Genomic DNA, 14917 nt, shown 5'->3' with positions numbered 1-14917 from the left:
AGCCTGTAAACAACATACAGCCTATAATTAGCATGGGTCATATTATACATATACATGCATAATATGTATATATGTATATATATATATATATATATATATATATATATATATATATATATATGTATATACTGTAGAATTCTACAATATTTTTTAAAATATATGTATGGTAATCTATGTATATTTATATTTCTATATAGATATATCTTTGGTAAAATCTACCAAATTTTTAGCTTTTGAAAGTTTACGGTTGAGTTTTTCAATATTTCTAACATTAGTTTCATAATTATTATCTAATTTATTAAAATTAATAAAAAAATAATTGGTGTTCATAATGAAGCATCTAGGCCATATTTCGATTTTACTCATAATCAGCGCTTATATAGGTATATTTCAAAGAATTACAGTTCTTTTTGTGTGCGAAGTACTTTATTCTGTTTGTCCTGTTAGTTTATTATATCTTTGGTATGTTCATTCTCTTTGCTTGTAAAGTCTTTCAATAATATTTATCTGGTTGGTAATGACGTTGCTGTTCTTTGCTGCTGTTAATTGGTGGCTGTCTTTGGTTGTATTGTGTTTATTTCACGTCACAATCAATTCTCATTTATATGCATATACTGATAACACACATACGTACATCACAATACAAACACACTGGCCTACAAACACTAAAAACGCATCCACTTATATTTTTGACATTTAAAAAAAATGTAATACGTACATTGCGCTAAATAAATGAATCAGCCCGTCAAACATTAACGTTAAGCGTTTAGTGTTTATCAAATTCAACTTAAAATAGACATCTTCATTTTATCTTTATTTAAATTTTATTTGCTTCTTAAAAAAATGTATTTTATCTTACCTACCATTCAATACGATGCATTGCTTTGCCCTGTTGACACCACTCTTAAACGCAGTCAAACGTAAAAGTATTGTTCATACGTTATCATAAATTAACATAAATTAACATAAACCTTACTATAAAACATTACAGTACCTTAGGATAAATTGTTTGTACATTATCATAAATAAACCTTACTATAAAACATTATTCATATTATTCATATTATAAATAAACATATATTAACATAAACCTTATTATAAAAAACATTATACGTTACCCTTAGGAGAAGTATTAATAAAAACACATTAAAATAATTACGTTACTCCATTATCATATATTGCAGGTTGTCATCAACTTCTTCGTGTTAATGGCCAGATTAGATTGTAGGATTCAATATAATGATACAATCTTTGTGGCAATTAAGTACATTTCATTTTTCGTGCTCCAATAAGCAAGAAGCACGGAACTAATGTATAAACATGAAACTAAAATAAATAAATGTATACCTATAATATAGAAATAATTCAATGATTAATTGTGTTATATTCTCTGCTATAAAATCGTTTCATAAAATATAAATTGAAAAACATAGGATGCAAAGATAATAATTATTTAATTAATACTATTAAAATATATTTTTTATAATTTATTATGCAATTTATTATTAATTATATTAGTAATTAATTTTTGCCCATTAACTGATTAATTACCTACAAGATGAAATGAATGGACGGAAGGAACGAGAGAAGTTAATTGAAAAAGTGAACTGAAGTGAAGGAGTGAAGTGAAGTAAAGGAGTGAACTGGAGTGAAGGAGTGAACTGGAGTAAAGGAGTGAAGGAATGGTTTAACTGAACAAATTATAAAACGGTCAAGTTCAATAAGTAAAAAATTTTAATGGAATTCTATTAAGTCATTTACTTACTCAAACATTTGACCAAAGAAAAATAAATATTGACAGTAAAAAACCAATCAACTAGTAAATGTATGTTTAGCTATTCACGTTTCGTTACGAAAGTTACCAGTTTTGCTTCAGTGCAAAAATTTGGTTTTTGTGGTTTGATTGCAAGTCGATGTGAAAATTTGAAGAGAATTTGAATTGAACCATAAATTATGTTTTTACTAATTTATTCATATAGACGTATAGAGTTGATATAAAGTATTATGTCAACTTTTAAACCCTTTTGTATGAAACAGTTAAAATCAGAAAAATAATATCTCAAAAATCTTTGAATCAATTTTTTGTGAAACTGGTTACTTGAAAAAACTTCCAAAATAGTTTTTTTCGAATCATTTATTAGTGAAAAAATGGTAGTATCTCTCTATCTATCTACCTGTAGTATGCATTTGTTAGGCACGCATCTCCATTTCAATTTTCAACAACGTACTACACCAATACTTCATCTAAATTTGATTTAGCTGACAACATTTTTTGCTTGAGACCTCTTAAAAATGATAAACATTTTATACGCAATAATATTGAAATACATAAAACGTTGCAAGTTATACAAAAAATTTATCAAATAAATATGAATTTAAGTGGTAATTTTTAAGATCATCAAAGCCAATAAACGTACAGCAGAATGGAAAAATAAAAGCAACCACATACAACACACGCAAGTATAAAACTGTTGTAAATTTTATTTCAGTTGGAATGGAAAGTGCCAAACTTCGACTGCGTCAATCTTGAACTCCTCAGATGACGTCAGAAGGTTGTTTTGGAATGTTTCGCACTTGTTCGTTTTGCCAGTCTCTAAGCTGTCATCGATCGACAACCCGTACGATCCGCTGTTTTGTTCAATTTTATGGAGGACACAATCACTTATGTTATTTGACGTTTCATTATTTCATTAACGATGTTTCATTCGCGTAATTTAAATCATAGAAATCTGGCGCTATTAAAATTTTCGTGATTAGGTTCGTCTTATAAAATTTTCAAAGTTAATTGCAAAATTTTTAATAATAATTTTTTAAACATTATAACAAAAAATTAAAAATAGTAATGATTAAATGATATTAAACTTGTTAATAACAATAAAAATAATAATAACAAAAAGAATTAATAATAATAATAATAATTAATAATAATAATAATAAAGTAGAAGACGAAATGGACCCTGACGATCCGACGATGAAGTATTCGGATGTTCCTCGGGCAATGTAATCATTCAGACTGGACCATGGATAGTGCTGCCAGTGAAAGCGATGAGTACATGATGATGCAGATGATGACATCAGTGGTGATGGAATGATGATGACAATGATAACAATGATGATGCTTTTTACTCATGTAGGATACGAAAAAAGAAAAAATATTGACTGCAAGGATGTTTCAAATATTTCAAACGATCACCACCTATGACTATCGCTCGTTATCCTCATTGGTGAATGAACAAATAAAATTTTAAAACACAGCCGGACACATGCCTGCACCGGCACTGGTACGTCAACTAACTTTGAACCTCTGATAGAAACTGAACATGAAGGACTCTCCACCGCCATAGAAGGACTCATTCTTGTGGATGCCGTCGTAAATCAATGCACCGAATATCTTCGTGGGGAGGTTGGTCGTTTTAAACATTTCAGAAATAGGATTTTTAAATTTTTATTAAAACGATTTTTTTTCATAAAACTAAAAAGCAATATTCAAAAAGTATCACGTTTGTTATCAAAGATTTTTATTACAGAACACAGTGACTAAATGAACAATGCGAAAACTTGTTTTTTAGAATCTCTGACAATGAGGAGAGCCACGTCAGGATTTGTTCTGAGCAGTGCCACCTGTCTATACAACGTTTTCAGGCTGTAGCCGTGTTTCCAACTGCTGTACGCAAGGTTCCACGGCCGACCATCAATTCGTGACGGAAGAAATTCTCGAAACTGGATTTAAAAAATTTTATTGGGCGTTTTATCAGCCGGTGTTTATTGGAAACTTATTATCTTTTTTGGTTTCTTAGCTTTAAGGACTGCTCTTAGCTTTAAGTGAGCTCATTCTTAATTCACTCTCACATAAATAGTACTAGCATACATAAGCGTAAACACAGCTTTAAACGTTTAACGCAAATAAACGTTTGTAGTGTTGTACGAGCCACATTATCCAAACACACAATGAGGCACGCCAAAACATGACTCTGAATCAAAACGTATCACACAGTAACAAATTATTTACAATAAGAAAGATATGCCACCGTACCACACGAATGTGTCCGTCGTTGAAGATCTGACTTGATTCCGACATCTCAGGTAGGGGCAGGTTGCAGAGTTCGGCCACTGAAAGGGACCGCCTGATTGTTTGGTTGGCAGCTGCCTGCAACATTAACGCCAACAGGTTTGTTTAGTGGAAAAACTAAAAACTTCAAAGCAAACTAATTATGAGATATAAAATATATTTATTAAATATAAATATAAAATTTCAATGGTCTAGAGAGTCTCCTAAACTTTTAAAATTTTCCTAATATTTTTGCGTATCCCAGAGAAGCATTTCGATGTCAATTTTGTTGAATGAATCGGTCGGTCGTGACACCAACAAATTAATTAATTTAATTAATTAATTTCAATAAAGTGTGGATAATTTTTTGAAATGTAAATTAACTTTTTTCGCGGGCATGACCGGAATGTGGACAGCACCATCGCCGTCGTCCGGTTTGTTCAGCTTGTCATTGTAGTAACAACGCATGTAGGCTTCAAAGGCTGGTATGCTGGGTAGTAAACATTAACTAATTCATTATTGTAAAAGAAAAACACATATTTAATGCAAACATCAGCAAATTTGAAATCATGTTTTTAAAGTTTTTAAAGACATCATCATCGTTTAAGTGTTATTCCTTGTTATTATCACCTCAGTCATTTTAGTCGTCATCGAACTCATCTCCTCAACATCATGTTCACCATCTCCAACTACAGTCATCATTATGGTATGCCTCTGTAATCAGCATCGTGAACCAGCATGCAAGCAGTGATGAAAAATATTCAAAGCACTAACTTATCTCTGACGACTTCGAAGTAATGCTCTTGTACGTGGTAGCCAATGCTGATGCTTTTGACGAACATGTGGAGGAATGGAGTGTCAGATTTTATGTCCTTCTTTGCCAGTTTTATCTTGAGGAACATTTTCCTCTTGCTGGTGGAAGCAACAGAAACTTGCTCCGTCAATGAGGTGGATGAAGAGGTTGCAAGTTGAGATGGATTTGAAGATTGTATCTGTTCTGCTGCGTCGTGTTGGCCTGGCTCAAATGTCATCAAGTCTTTGCAGGGGTCCATGTCTTGAACTTATAAATTATTTCATTCAACATGTTTTATAATATTAAGTATAATATTATTTATTGCATCTTCACAAGCATTTTTTAGTTTATTTTAAAAATGTTGAGAACTTAGTTTTCTAATTGCTAATGTGCTTGCGTTGTTTGCTTTATTGAGGAAGGTGAATAATAATTTTTAAGAACGTTATTAAATGAAATAGTAGTTTTGGTTGGTAGTGCAGAGGCAATAAACTATCAGCTTTTTATCTAATAAAACTTATCTAACATTAAGCTGATGGGTGACTTTTGCGGTAAGAGGAAAAGTTGCTCAAGATAAAGAAAGACAAAGAAGGACACTCCTTCTAGCAAATGTTCGAAACTTAATACATTTTTATATACAATCATCCTTTTTGCAATTATTTTATATTTTTGAAAAGAAATGACTCTAATCATGAATTGAAACAAACTAAAGGATAATAGAATAGAACTTACTTCCATCCATTTTGAGACGCAGCGAAACTCCCAGATCGTGACGGTGATCGCCATCTTTTACGCTACCAACATTCGCCACATCGTCACCACCATCGGCGACACCTCTGCGTGCTGTAAGGTCGTTGCTGTTCACTTCTTCCTCAGCAAAGTCGTCGCTTATCATTTCAAGTGGACTTTCGTAGAAGGATATGCTCCTACACAATCTGGAGTTGTTTTTTTTTTGAGAAATCATTCATACCGCAATTATTATTCATAATTTATAATTGTATTTTAATTATTATTTATTATACATAATTATTTCGTAATTAAAACATTGATTACTAATATGATATATCCAGGTTTTTTGATTTTTAACCTATAGTATTGTATTACTGATGACGTCATAACAATTAATGACGTTCGTAACTTTGATAGTTTAATAATTAAATTTAAATTACATTATTTGTTAATTAAAGAATTAATTGAAATTTAATATAATTCATAGATTGCATTTAAATATTATTTGATTAAAACAAACATGCACTAAAGATATGCTAGGCTTATCGCAAAATTCAAACCTTAATGGCAGGCTGTTCTCGATGTTGGCACTCATCAACTGATCAGCCAATGACATGCGCGATTTAATTAGGTCAATGGCAAGGTTCATACCGGGGTAAACTTCTTCCTCGTTCGTCGGCAAATTGATTGGGTCAAATGTGACGTTGGAAAGCGTTATGGTGAGTAGGCCTAAGACGTTAATCTGAGGTTTGTTGGGAATGGGATTTGACATTTACATTGTTTTTTTTCTTCAAATATCTCTATATATTTCATCAATTTTTTTTTCTTCAAATATCTCTATATATTTCATCAAATTGTTTTTTTTTTCTTTAAATATCTCTATATATTTCATCAAATTATATAACATTGTTTCACATAACATGATATGAAATGACAGGACAGGATATGACGTAGCATAGCACAAAAGACACAAAATAACATAAAATAACATAACCTCGCCTCCTGTTATGTATTTGACTTCCATTGAAAAAGTTGATGGCTAAGAATTTGATCGAGGTTGCAATTAAAAAATTGTTTTTATTTTGTTTAAATTAAATTAATATTTTGAAAAATAAGCAAAGCACATTACAATAAACTTATTATTTTTTAAAATTCCATTGCTTTACACTGAAAAATATTATCGAATCAGTGCAGTGTATAGCATTATGTAATGAAGAGTTAAGAACAAACAGGTCTGCTGGTTATCTCTACTGCGTGATCGTGTGTCAACTCTTCTAGTACACAGTGCAGTTTGTTTGGTGTCGTTGGACGCGAGTATCGTTTGGAAGGTAGTTGAAGCTGGTTCAATGACTTTGAGAGCTGAATCGGCGCGAAAATTATTTCATTTGTCACAAATCAAATACACACACAGGCACACACATAACAGACACACACACACATCACGCACATACACGCACACTTACAAACTCTCATACACCTTGAGACACGCATATGTGTGCATGTGTGTGTTTATATATATATATATTTAGAAATATATAAAAAACTAATACATAGCAATTCAAATGTATTTAATTAATTGCGTGGTTGAAATTTATAAACATCATTACATCAACACATCACATCATCATTACATCAGCACATCACCATCATCATCACATCACACCGTCATCATAACTACTTGATCAGATTCATCTACTGAATCGGCTGGTGGGGCCGAGGCGAACATTTCAGAAGATTCGTCTGGAACGTACAGAAGCTACATGTGTGTGTGTTTGTGTGTGTGTTTGTGTGTGTGTTTGCGTGTGTGTGTGTGTTTGCGTGTGTTTGTGTGGCGTACGTGTAGGTCCGCTTCATCATCATGTACGTTTGTATAATTAATTATCGCAATCTTCGGTGTAACCTTTATTATAACCACCGATCATCATCACCACAAATCGAACCTGCCCAGGAACGAGGATCTCACTGTTAAGTTGGTTGAGAGACTTGAGACTTGTTGGAGTCAGTCGGTACCTGGCGGCCAACGAAGCCAGACTGTCCCTGACCTCCACCTTCGTATTCATTGGTTGGTTTGTTGATTGATTTGTTGGTTAGTTGGCTAGTTGGTTAGTTGATTGACACATAGCAATAATAAACATTTTTATATTGATCTAAGAAAAAACATAAAGTATTTAAAATGAAAAATGTAATTTTGTTTAATAATTCCTCGGCCCGCAAAATATGAGCATTCAAATGAACGATCAAAGAATTCAACTCATAACTCATGTACGGAGCATACAACTACGAATGTTGTATTATTGGTGAAGTTGGCTTCGTTATTTAAAGTAAAGAGAGAGAGAGAGAGAAAGAGAGAGAGAGAGAGTAAGAGAGAGAGAGAGAGAGAGAGAGAGAGAGAGAGAGAAAGAGAGAGAGAGAGAAGCAAAAACTTTCTCATCACTGTTGAAGTTCGTTATGTGTGAAACAATGGAACGAACGTGTAATACAGCTACCTTGAGGCTCTTGTCTCAAACTGCCTTTATGAAAGTTGTTAACTCGTACAGTTATTTCATCAAGTTGAATGATGGCAAACAATTTTATTTTGCGTGCCAGACAGAAATGGTGTCAACATGTGAAACGTTTCGAAAAAATAAAAATTTGTGTTTCAGAAATTAGTTTGTTTGCAGTTGTTGTACTAGTCAAGAAGTGTGATGATGTTGACATTGAAAAATGAAAGTAGATGATGATGATGATGATAATGAGTACAAAAACGAAGATGATTATGACGATGGCTAATAAAAGTGCGGTCTTTGATTTTTTATTTCAGATCATGTGATAAGGATGTAAGGTGATGAAGATGATGATGGAACATGATGATGGAAGGTGATAATGAAGATAAAGATGATGATGGAACATGATGATGGAAGGTGAAGAAGATGATGATGGAACATGATGATGGAAGGTGAAGAAGATGATGATGGAACATGATGATGGAAGGTGAAGAAGATGATGATGGAACATGATGATGGAAGGTGATAATGAAGATGAAGATGATGATGTAATATGATGTAAGATGACGATGCAAAATGATGAAGATGAGTTAATCGCAAAATTCAAAGACCTGTAATCGAATGATTTTAAAACCAGTGACTTAAAAGTTATTGGAGGTGAAAATAATAGAGTCATGAAAGTTTAATTAAAATTATGTACCCATTTAATTAATAGGAAACGTGTATGTATACGTACATATTTCAAAAACAGACAGACACATAAATGCAAACACACAAACACGTACACACTCACACAAACAAACGAACATCCACAAACTTTTACAAACGAGCGAGCGAGCGAACGAACGAACGACAAACGTATTAAAACAACTGCAACATACAGACATACGACTCAGTTACTTCTACTAAACCTTAAACTCTCACATTTGCCAGAAAAATCTTGGCTTAAAACATTCATTTATTTTTTTACACTTATTTACAAAAAGTAACTTCTAACAAATTTACCAAGGAACATAAAACGTCAGGGTACAGGAAATTAAGAAATAATGGCTTGTTGTACATGATTATTTGATTATACGCGTCAGTGTGCCTATTTGTGTTTTTGCCTCTGAGTGCATTTGCCAATCTGAAGGAGCGTGGTCTTAATACAAATTTATACAAATGTGTTTGAACTTTAAAAAGTTTGATAAATGTCAAAATGTCAATATCAATGGAAAATTTGTGATAAAATTATTTAATAAAGAAAATGGAACGCAAAAATAAAGAAAAAACACAGCAAAAAAATGCTTTGAAAATTGTGGATTGGAGTTGAACAAGCAATCAGTTGAGAATTACGCGTTAGTGGTTTTCATGATAGGAATCTAACGCTGGGATTATATGGCGTCAATGTTTACGTGCGTGTTTACGTGCGTATGTTGTTTATCTGTATGATAAAAACGTTTAATCGTATGTGATTTATGTAAATGTAATGCGTAATGTAAATGCGTTTATCCTTATTATGTTTCAAGTGCTTATTTCAGAAGAATTCATGTCAGGCACCTACGCTAACTTGAATGTGTAAATATGTCATTTTCTTTACTTTCAAGTTCAAAAGTGCATGTGTGTTCATGAACATACTTGAACGAACAACCGCATAACTGGCGACATTCACAAACGGAAAAATGTCATACGCGCGGTAAGGTCACTGAATGGTTCCAGATTTAAAAAATTCAACAAATTATCATAATGAAGGTTTTGCTGGTCTGGGACACGCTCTGCAAGCATTTTAATTTCGTTTTGAGTCGTGCAACTGTAAGATGGCACTAAACAATTAGAAACTAAACACGGTATAACTTTCTTACAAATGTGCATATAACATATATAGAGACTTACGAATACGTGTAAACATAAACAAATATAATTGCAAATTAACAAACAAACAAATAAGTATGTGTACATAAAAAGACAAGAAAGATGGAAAATATGAAAGAGAAACTTAACAATTGAATTCAACTGATCGAATTCAACAAAACATTAATACAAAACTACAAACAAACTCACAAACACATGTGTGGTGGTGTGCAGTGCACGTATGAGCATGAACAGCAAAATACAGATTGACTGATAACGGATGCAGAGGAGCTATAAGCAATTAGACTCAATAATTACATGAGTGTTATAGTTGAACGTTCAACAATTAAAGACATCATTGAAAGTAAGATGGTCTTGATAATTAACATTGCGGAAATTATATAAAAATATTATTTAAAACAATAACAACTCTATTTATAATTATTATAATTATAATATTATAATTAGTAATATTATTATGCCTAGCATGTGTTTACATGTTCTACAGAAAACGTCCATAGTTGCTGTCACCCAGCATTATACGACAAATCAATTACCTTCCAAATTCATAATTCGTCAACATTCACCGAAAGCAAAGAAGTATTCTCTAGAAATTTTTAGCAATAAATGAACTCTTGAACGCCGGTCAACAATATATCAGGGTCGGTTGTTAGTGCAATATATCATCATCAACTGTTTTGAATAATTCACAAAGGACGCGGACCGTACTAACGTTTCGTGAAAATTCGAAATAAATATATCTTTTACTAAAGTTGAACGTACGCTAGATGTGAGAATGTTCGTTGTAATTGAGGATGTTCATAGATATGTGTCTTGTATGTATGTATGTGTGTGTGTGTGTATGTGTGTGTGTGTGTGTGTGTGTGTGTGTGTGTGTGTGTGTGTGTGTGTGTGTGTGTGTAGTGTACGTATATGGTTAGGTCATTAGATGAAAAGCTTGTACGCATGGACAACGGCCAAAACGCCATTAACCGCTTAAACCGTGCAATCGGTCGTACATACATGAACGAAAGATGGCGGGAAATGATAAAAATATTTGTGAACATGTCCTATGCGATTGAATGATCATGATGATGGTGATGACGATGATAGGGATGATGACGATGAAGATGATGACAATGATGATAATGACGATGATGGTGATGATGATGATTGGTTGATGATGATGATGATGACGATAATGATGATGATGATAGGGATGATGATGTTTGTGATGATGGCGGATATTGTGAAGATTGTGATGACAATTTTGATGATATGATGATGACAATTGTGGTATCCTGCTCTCTCTCTCTTTCTCTCCCTCTCTCTTTCCTACCAAACACAATCCCTGACAGTATATAAAAGTTATAATACAACAATGATGCATGTTGTTTATAAGGTTTTATAACGGTAGAAGCAAGCAACGATGCAATGCAGGTACAGAATGTGATATATAAGACATGTGTACAAGATGTGCATGTGCATTCATCACCATTGTAACATGTAACCAATGTAGATAATTTGATATGATAAAAGTAGTACCTAACTTATTTATATAATTTTACATGAATAATATATTATGTATTGGGCAATAATAATTATAATACTAGTCGATTGTTAGTTAGTTGTGTGTTTACATTTTCAATGATTTTTGAGTTCAATCGAATATCAATGTCACTTTATTTTTAATTCAAATCGAGAGTTTTTGCCAGCTATTTCATACAATTTTAATTAGTTTTTCCTCGATTGGTTTATTAAGTTATTGATACTGCAACGTGGGTAGATGCATTTCTATACTGATTTGTAAAAAACGAAATTAGTTAACCGGCTATAAATTTTGATAAAAAAAAAGTTGATTCTACAAATTTGATTCGAAATAAATCAAAACTTAATATTATTATTATTATTGTTATTATTAATAATAATAATTTTAATATATCACCAAATGAATTTATTTTCACTTTCGGAGTGAATTTTTATAAAACACCACCACGATCAATAATATTAAATTAATATTTGCTTACCGATACCTACCTAACCATTCAAATCACGAGCTGACAATTGCGCTGCTCGTCATGCTGTACTGTACATAACACGTAGAAGTATGTGAAACATGTACCGAGCATGATTTAACATTATTATTCTCTAGTTCGTTCTTACGTTAGCAGGAATTTAATGAGCTGACAATCAATATATGTACTTGCTATACTTACTTTCGTGCTTGTGTTAGCATGCTCAAGTCATCTGGTGATATATTTTTACAATTTGTCTGATATTATTTAGTGATATAATATAATATATCTATAATTATTGTTTGGTATCTTATGGTATGATATTTTTATAATAATTAGTTATATATCTATGGATGTAATATATCTTTACAATATTCTGGTATCGTATAAAAAGTTTTAATCTACTTTATTCAAAAATATTTTTCAATTCGTAATAACGTCCAAACGTCTAACCTCATATAATAACCAATGATATTCAACTGCAGCCAAACAATAATTCAACTTTAATGCAACTTTTTAAATGTTGTGTTTGAAGATTCCAGCAAGAAATGTGGTGTCAACGATAAACATGATGTCTCAAATATCGTAATCCAATTTTCAAATTAATGCCGAGAAATGATTGATTGAGTTGAAGCTGACGACGTTTTATAGGCCTTTCAGTGCTTGCACATGCACAGCCATCACCATATTCACTCAACATTACATGAGCTATTGTGAGCTAGAACACACAGCCCAACATGCACATTGTTTGAAGTTTCAATGTTTACCATTAAATTTTTTAAATTATTTCAATATCACCACAAAGTTTTATTCATACATTTTTGCATTTTCTGCTAATCCTAAGTAAACCAACAAAATGATTGAAGCTGATGAAGAATAAACCGGTCAAAATGTGAAAACAGTGCAGTGCAAAACTGTGCGTTAAACGAAGCATTGGAAAGCATTCGAATTAAACTCTAAATCCATCTACAAGTATGATACAGCCCATAGACATCAACATATGCCATGCATGCACTTTCACACACATGCTCATAATAACATTCTGTCATACATTCCCTATGCATGAATAGAAACGAACCGTGATGCATTTGGTGCCCGTTGGCTGCGGGAACACTGACTTCCTTCTGGGATGACCTTAAAGAAGTGTTGCAATTCGTTTCGTGTCACTCGAAGTTAACATGTTTATAATATACTGCAAATATTTCAATGAAAAAAACGCTTACATTATAGACGGCAAACTCCAAAATTAATCAAGTCTAAATTCCATGTCAACATTTGGTTAAATGTGTGATTCAATCAGAAAATATTACATATTTTAATATTGAATAGATATTATTCCAACATTTCTAACATCAGAATGTATATATATGGTTATTATGTGTATAAACCTATTTACAACATGCAGAAAAATCATAAAATTCCAGACAAAGAGACTACGCGAGTTCGAGAGCGTGTCAAGAGTGAGACCAGCCAAGTCTATAGTATCCCGTGATAACAACACATACCATTATTAAGCTTTAATAATAATTTTGGTCAGTAGCTACAAACTTGTCAGTTGTTTACTGGGATCCTTGAATCCGATGAGGCTGAGTGGGGTGGCGTTGCTGAAGTCCAGCGAGAAACCTCTCTTCCTCGGCTTGGGTACCTCGCTGAAGAGCACCTCTTCGGAACCTTTCAACTTGCTGAATTAACATTCAACTTAATATACTTTCAAAATAAAATTGTATAACTTACAATTGTAAAATTTATGCCAGCCTAATGAGAATGAATTTCAAAAATTTGATTAAGTATATCATAAAGCAAAATAAAATTTGCGAATACTTGAAAATGTTAAATGGAGATTTCTTTGGTTTACCCCGTCGATCTGAAAATAACATTCAAAAACATTCAATTGAACAATTCATTAATTGAGTTTTCAAAATTTCAAAATATTACTTGCGTTAAAATTGGCAAAAAAATTAGAAAACATTCGTAAATATTTTGATTTCAAGTGTCCACATAAAACAACTAGACAGCATGTTTAACATTAAAAACACAACAAGCAGGGAAAGGATTGTTGTTTCCATGAAACATATTACACACGCCAAACATTGCTTTTATGAACAACCATTTTTACAAAATTAAATATGAAGAAACAAAAATTAATCACTCGATTAAATTAAACATATTACTTTAAAACATTAAATCGATAGATAGATTGATAAATTAATGAGGTAACAAATGTGTTCAACCGATTTTTCTACAAAACAGTTTAAATTTATAGAACAATTTGCAAAGAGCTGATATAGAGAAATGAAAAGAACTGTTAAAATGTGGCGCACTGTTGAATGAGAGGTCGTCCAAACTGCGGTCATCATCACTCGCCGGACTGTCGGAACTGTCCACTTTCAACAACTTATGACCATCATTTAGTGTGGTCGAGAAGAGAAATGTTGACCCGACAGAACTCCCTACGTCGATCGAACGTGCTCGCGGCCGGTCGTAGCCCAAACTCTTTAAAACGTTCGGACTCCATGACGAAAATTTCGGACTGTTGCTATGATTGATTCATTCAGTAACTATGGTGTGTGCGTGTGACGATTCATAATCATTCTTGGGAACATAATTTGAAATTGAATGCTGAATAGATGAAACTGTTGTAAAAAATGACACTAAATTACTCGCGATACCGCCGCTAAACCAGCTGTTATTCTTTGTTTATAAGTTATAAGCAAATTAAAATACTTCAATTTTTGTAATTTTATAGATATTATTTATAATAGGAACACGGCCAACCAACTAATATTTGTGTAGGTATTCAAACTTGCTCGACAGAAAAATATAAACAAGTAAAAAATGTTTTTAAAAAGTTTCAAACTTATAATCCAGATAAATTAAATAAACTCATTAAGAACTTTTAGGTTTTAGACTTGAAACTGTATGGATGAATTCACAAATATTGATTAACTCAGATCAGAACGGTTCTTGAGTAACGTTATTAAAGATTACAACAATGGATTACTTCGAGATTGTAAAATTTCTT

At 32.3% G+C, this 14917-nt stretch overlaps 3 protein-coding genes across 3 annotated transcripts in view; all 3 read right to left on the bottom strand.

The window, feature by feature from the left end:
* Nucleotides 1–2480: 2480 nt before the first annotated feature.
* Nucleotides 2481–3723, bottom strand: HELRODRAFT_68491 (hypothetical protein; the record flags this gene model as incomplete). The annotated part of the gene is made up of 4 exons (XM_009026990.1): nucleotides 2481–2628; nucleotides 2957–3030; nucleotides 3296–3391; nucleotides 3559–3723. Coding segments are annotated over 4 exons (483 nt in total), but the record flags the coding sequence as incomplete, so codon positions are not given.
* Nucleotides 3724–5193: 1470 nt separating this feature from the next.
* HELRODRAFT_163369 (hypothetical protein) lies at nucleotides 5194–7293 on the bottom strand (the record flags this gene model as incomplete). Its single annotated transcript, XM_009027252.1, has 6 exons — nucleotides 5194–5246; nucleotides 5571–5773; nucleotides 6128–6309; nucleotides 6562–6606; nucleotides 6798–6926; nucleotides 7231–7293. The coding sequence occupies 6 exons, from the start codon at nucleotides 7291–7293 to the stop codon at nucleotides 5194–5196; spliced, it is 675 nt and encodes a 224-aa protein (XP_009025500.1).
* A 1729-nt stretch (nucleotides 7294–9022) lies between these two features.
* Nucleotides 9023–14917, bottom strand: part of HELRODRAFT_163368 (hypothetical protein) — a gene marked incomplete at both ends in the record, with an annotated part of 6329 nt that continues 434 nt past the window's right edge. The window contains 6 exons of the mRNA XM_009027251.1: nucleotides 9023–9176; nucleotides 12097–12152; nucleotides 12974–13029; nucleotides 13444–13577; nucleotides 13717–13759; nucleotides 14217–14431. Coding sequence (XP_009025499.1) covers nucleotides 9023–9176; nucleotides 12097–12152; nucleotides 12974–13029; nucleotides 13444–13577; nucleotides 13717–13759; nucleotides 14217–14431 — 658 coding nt within the window. The remainder of the gene's footprint in view (nucleotides 9177–12096; nucleotides 12153–12973; nucleotides 13030–13443; nucleotides 13578–13716; nucleotides 13760–14216; nucleotides 14432–14917) is intronic.

The sequence above is a fragment of the Helobdella robusta genome (genome assembly GCF_000326865.2).
Source record: "Helobdella robusta unplaced genomic scaffold HELROscaffold_5, whole genome shotgun sequence".
In the NCBI taxonomy this organism is placed as follows: Eukaryota; Metazoa; Annelida; class Clitellata; order Rhynchobdellida; family Glossiphoniidae; genus Helobdella; species Helobdella robusta.
Note: the sequence above shows the minus strand (reverse complement) of the source record. Positions and strands in the feature narration are given on the sequence as shown.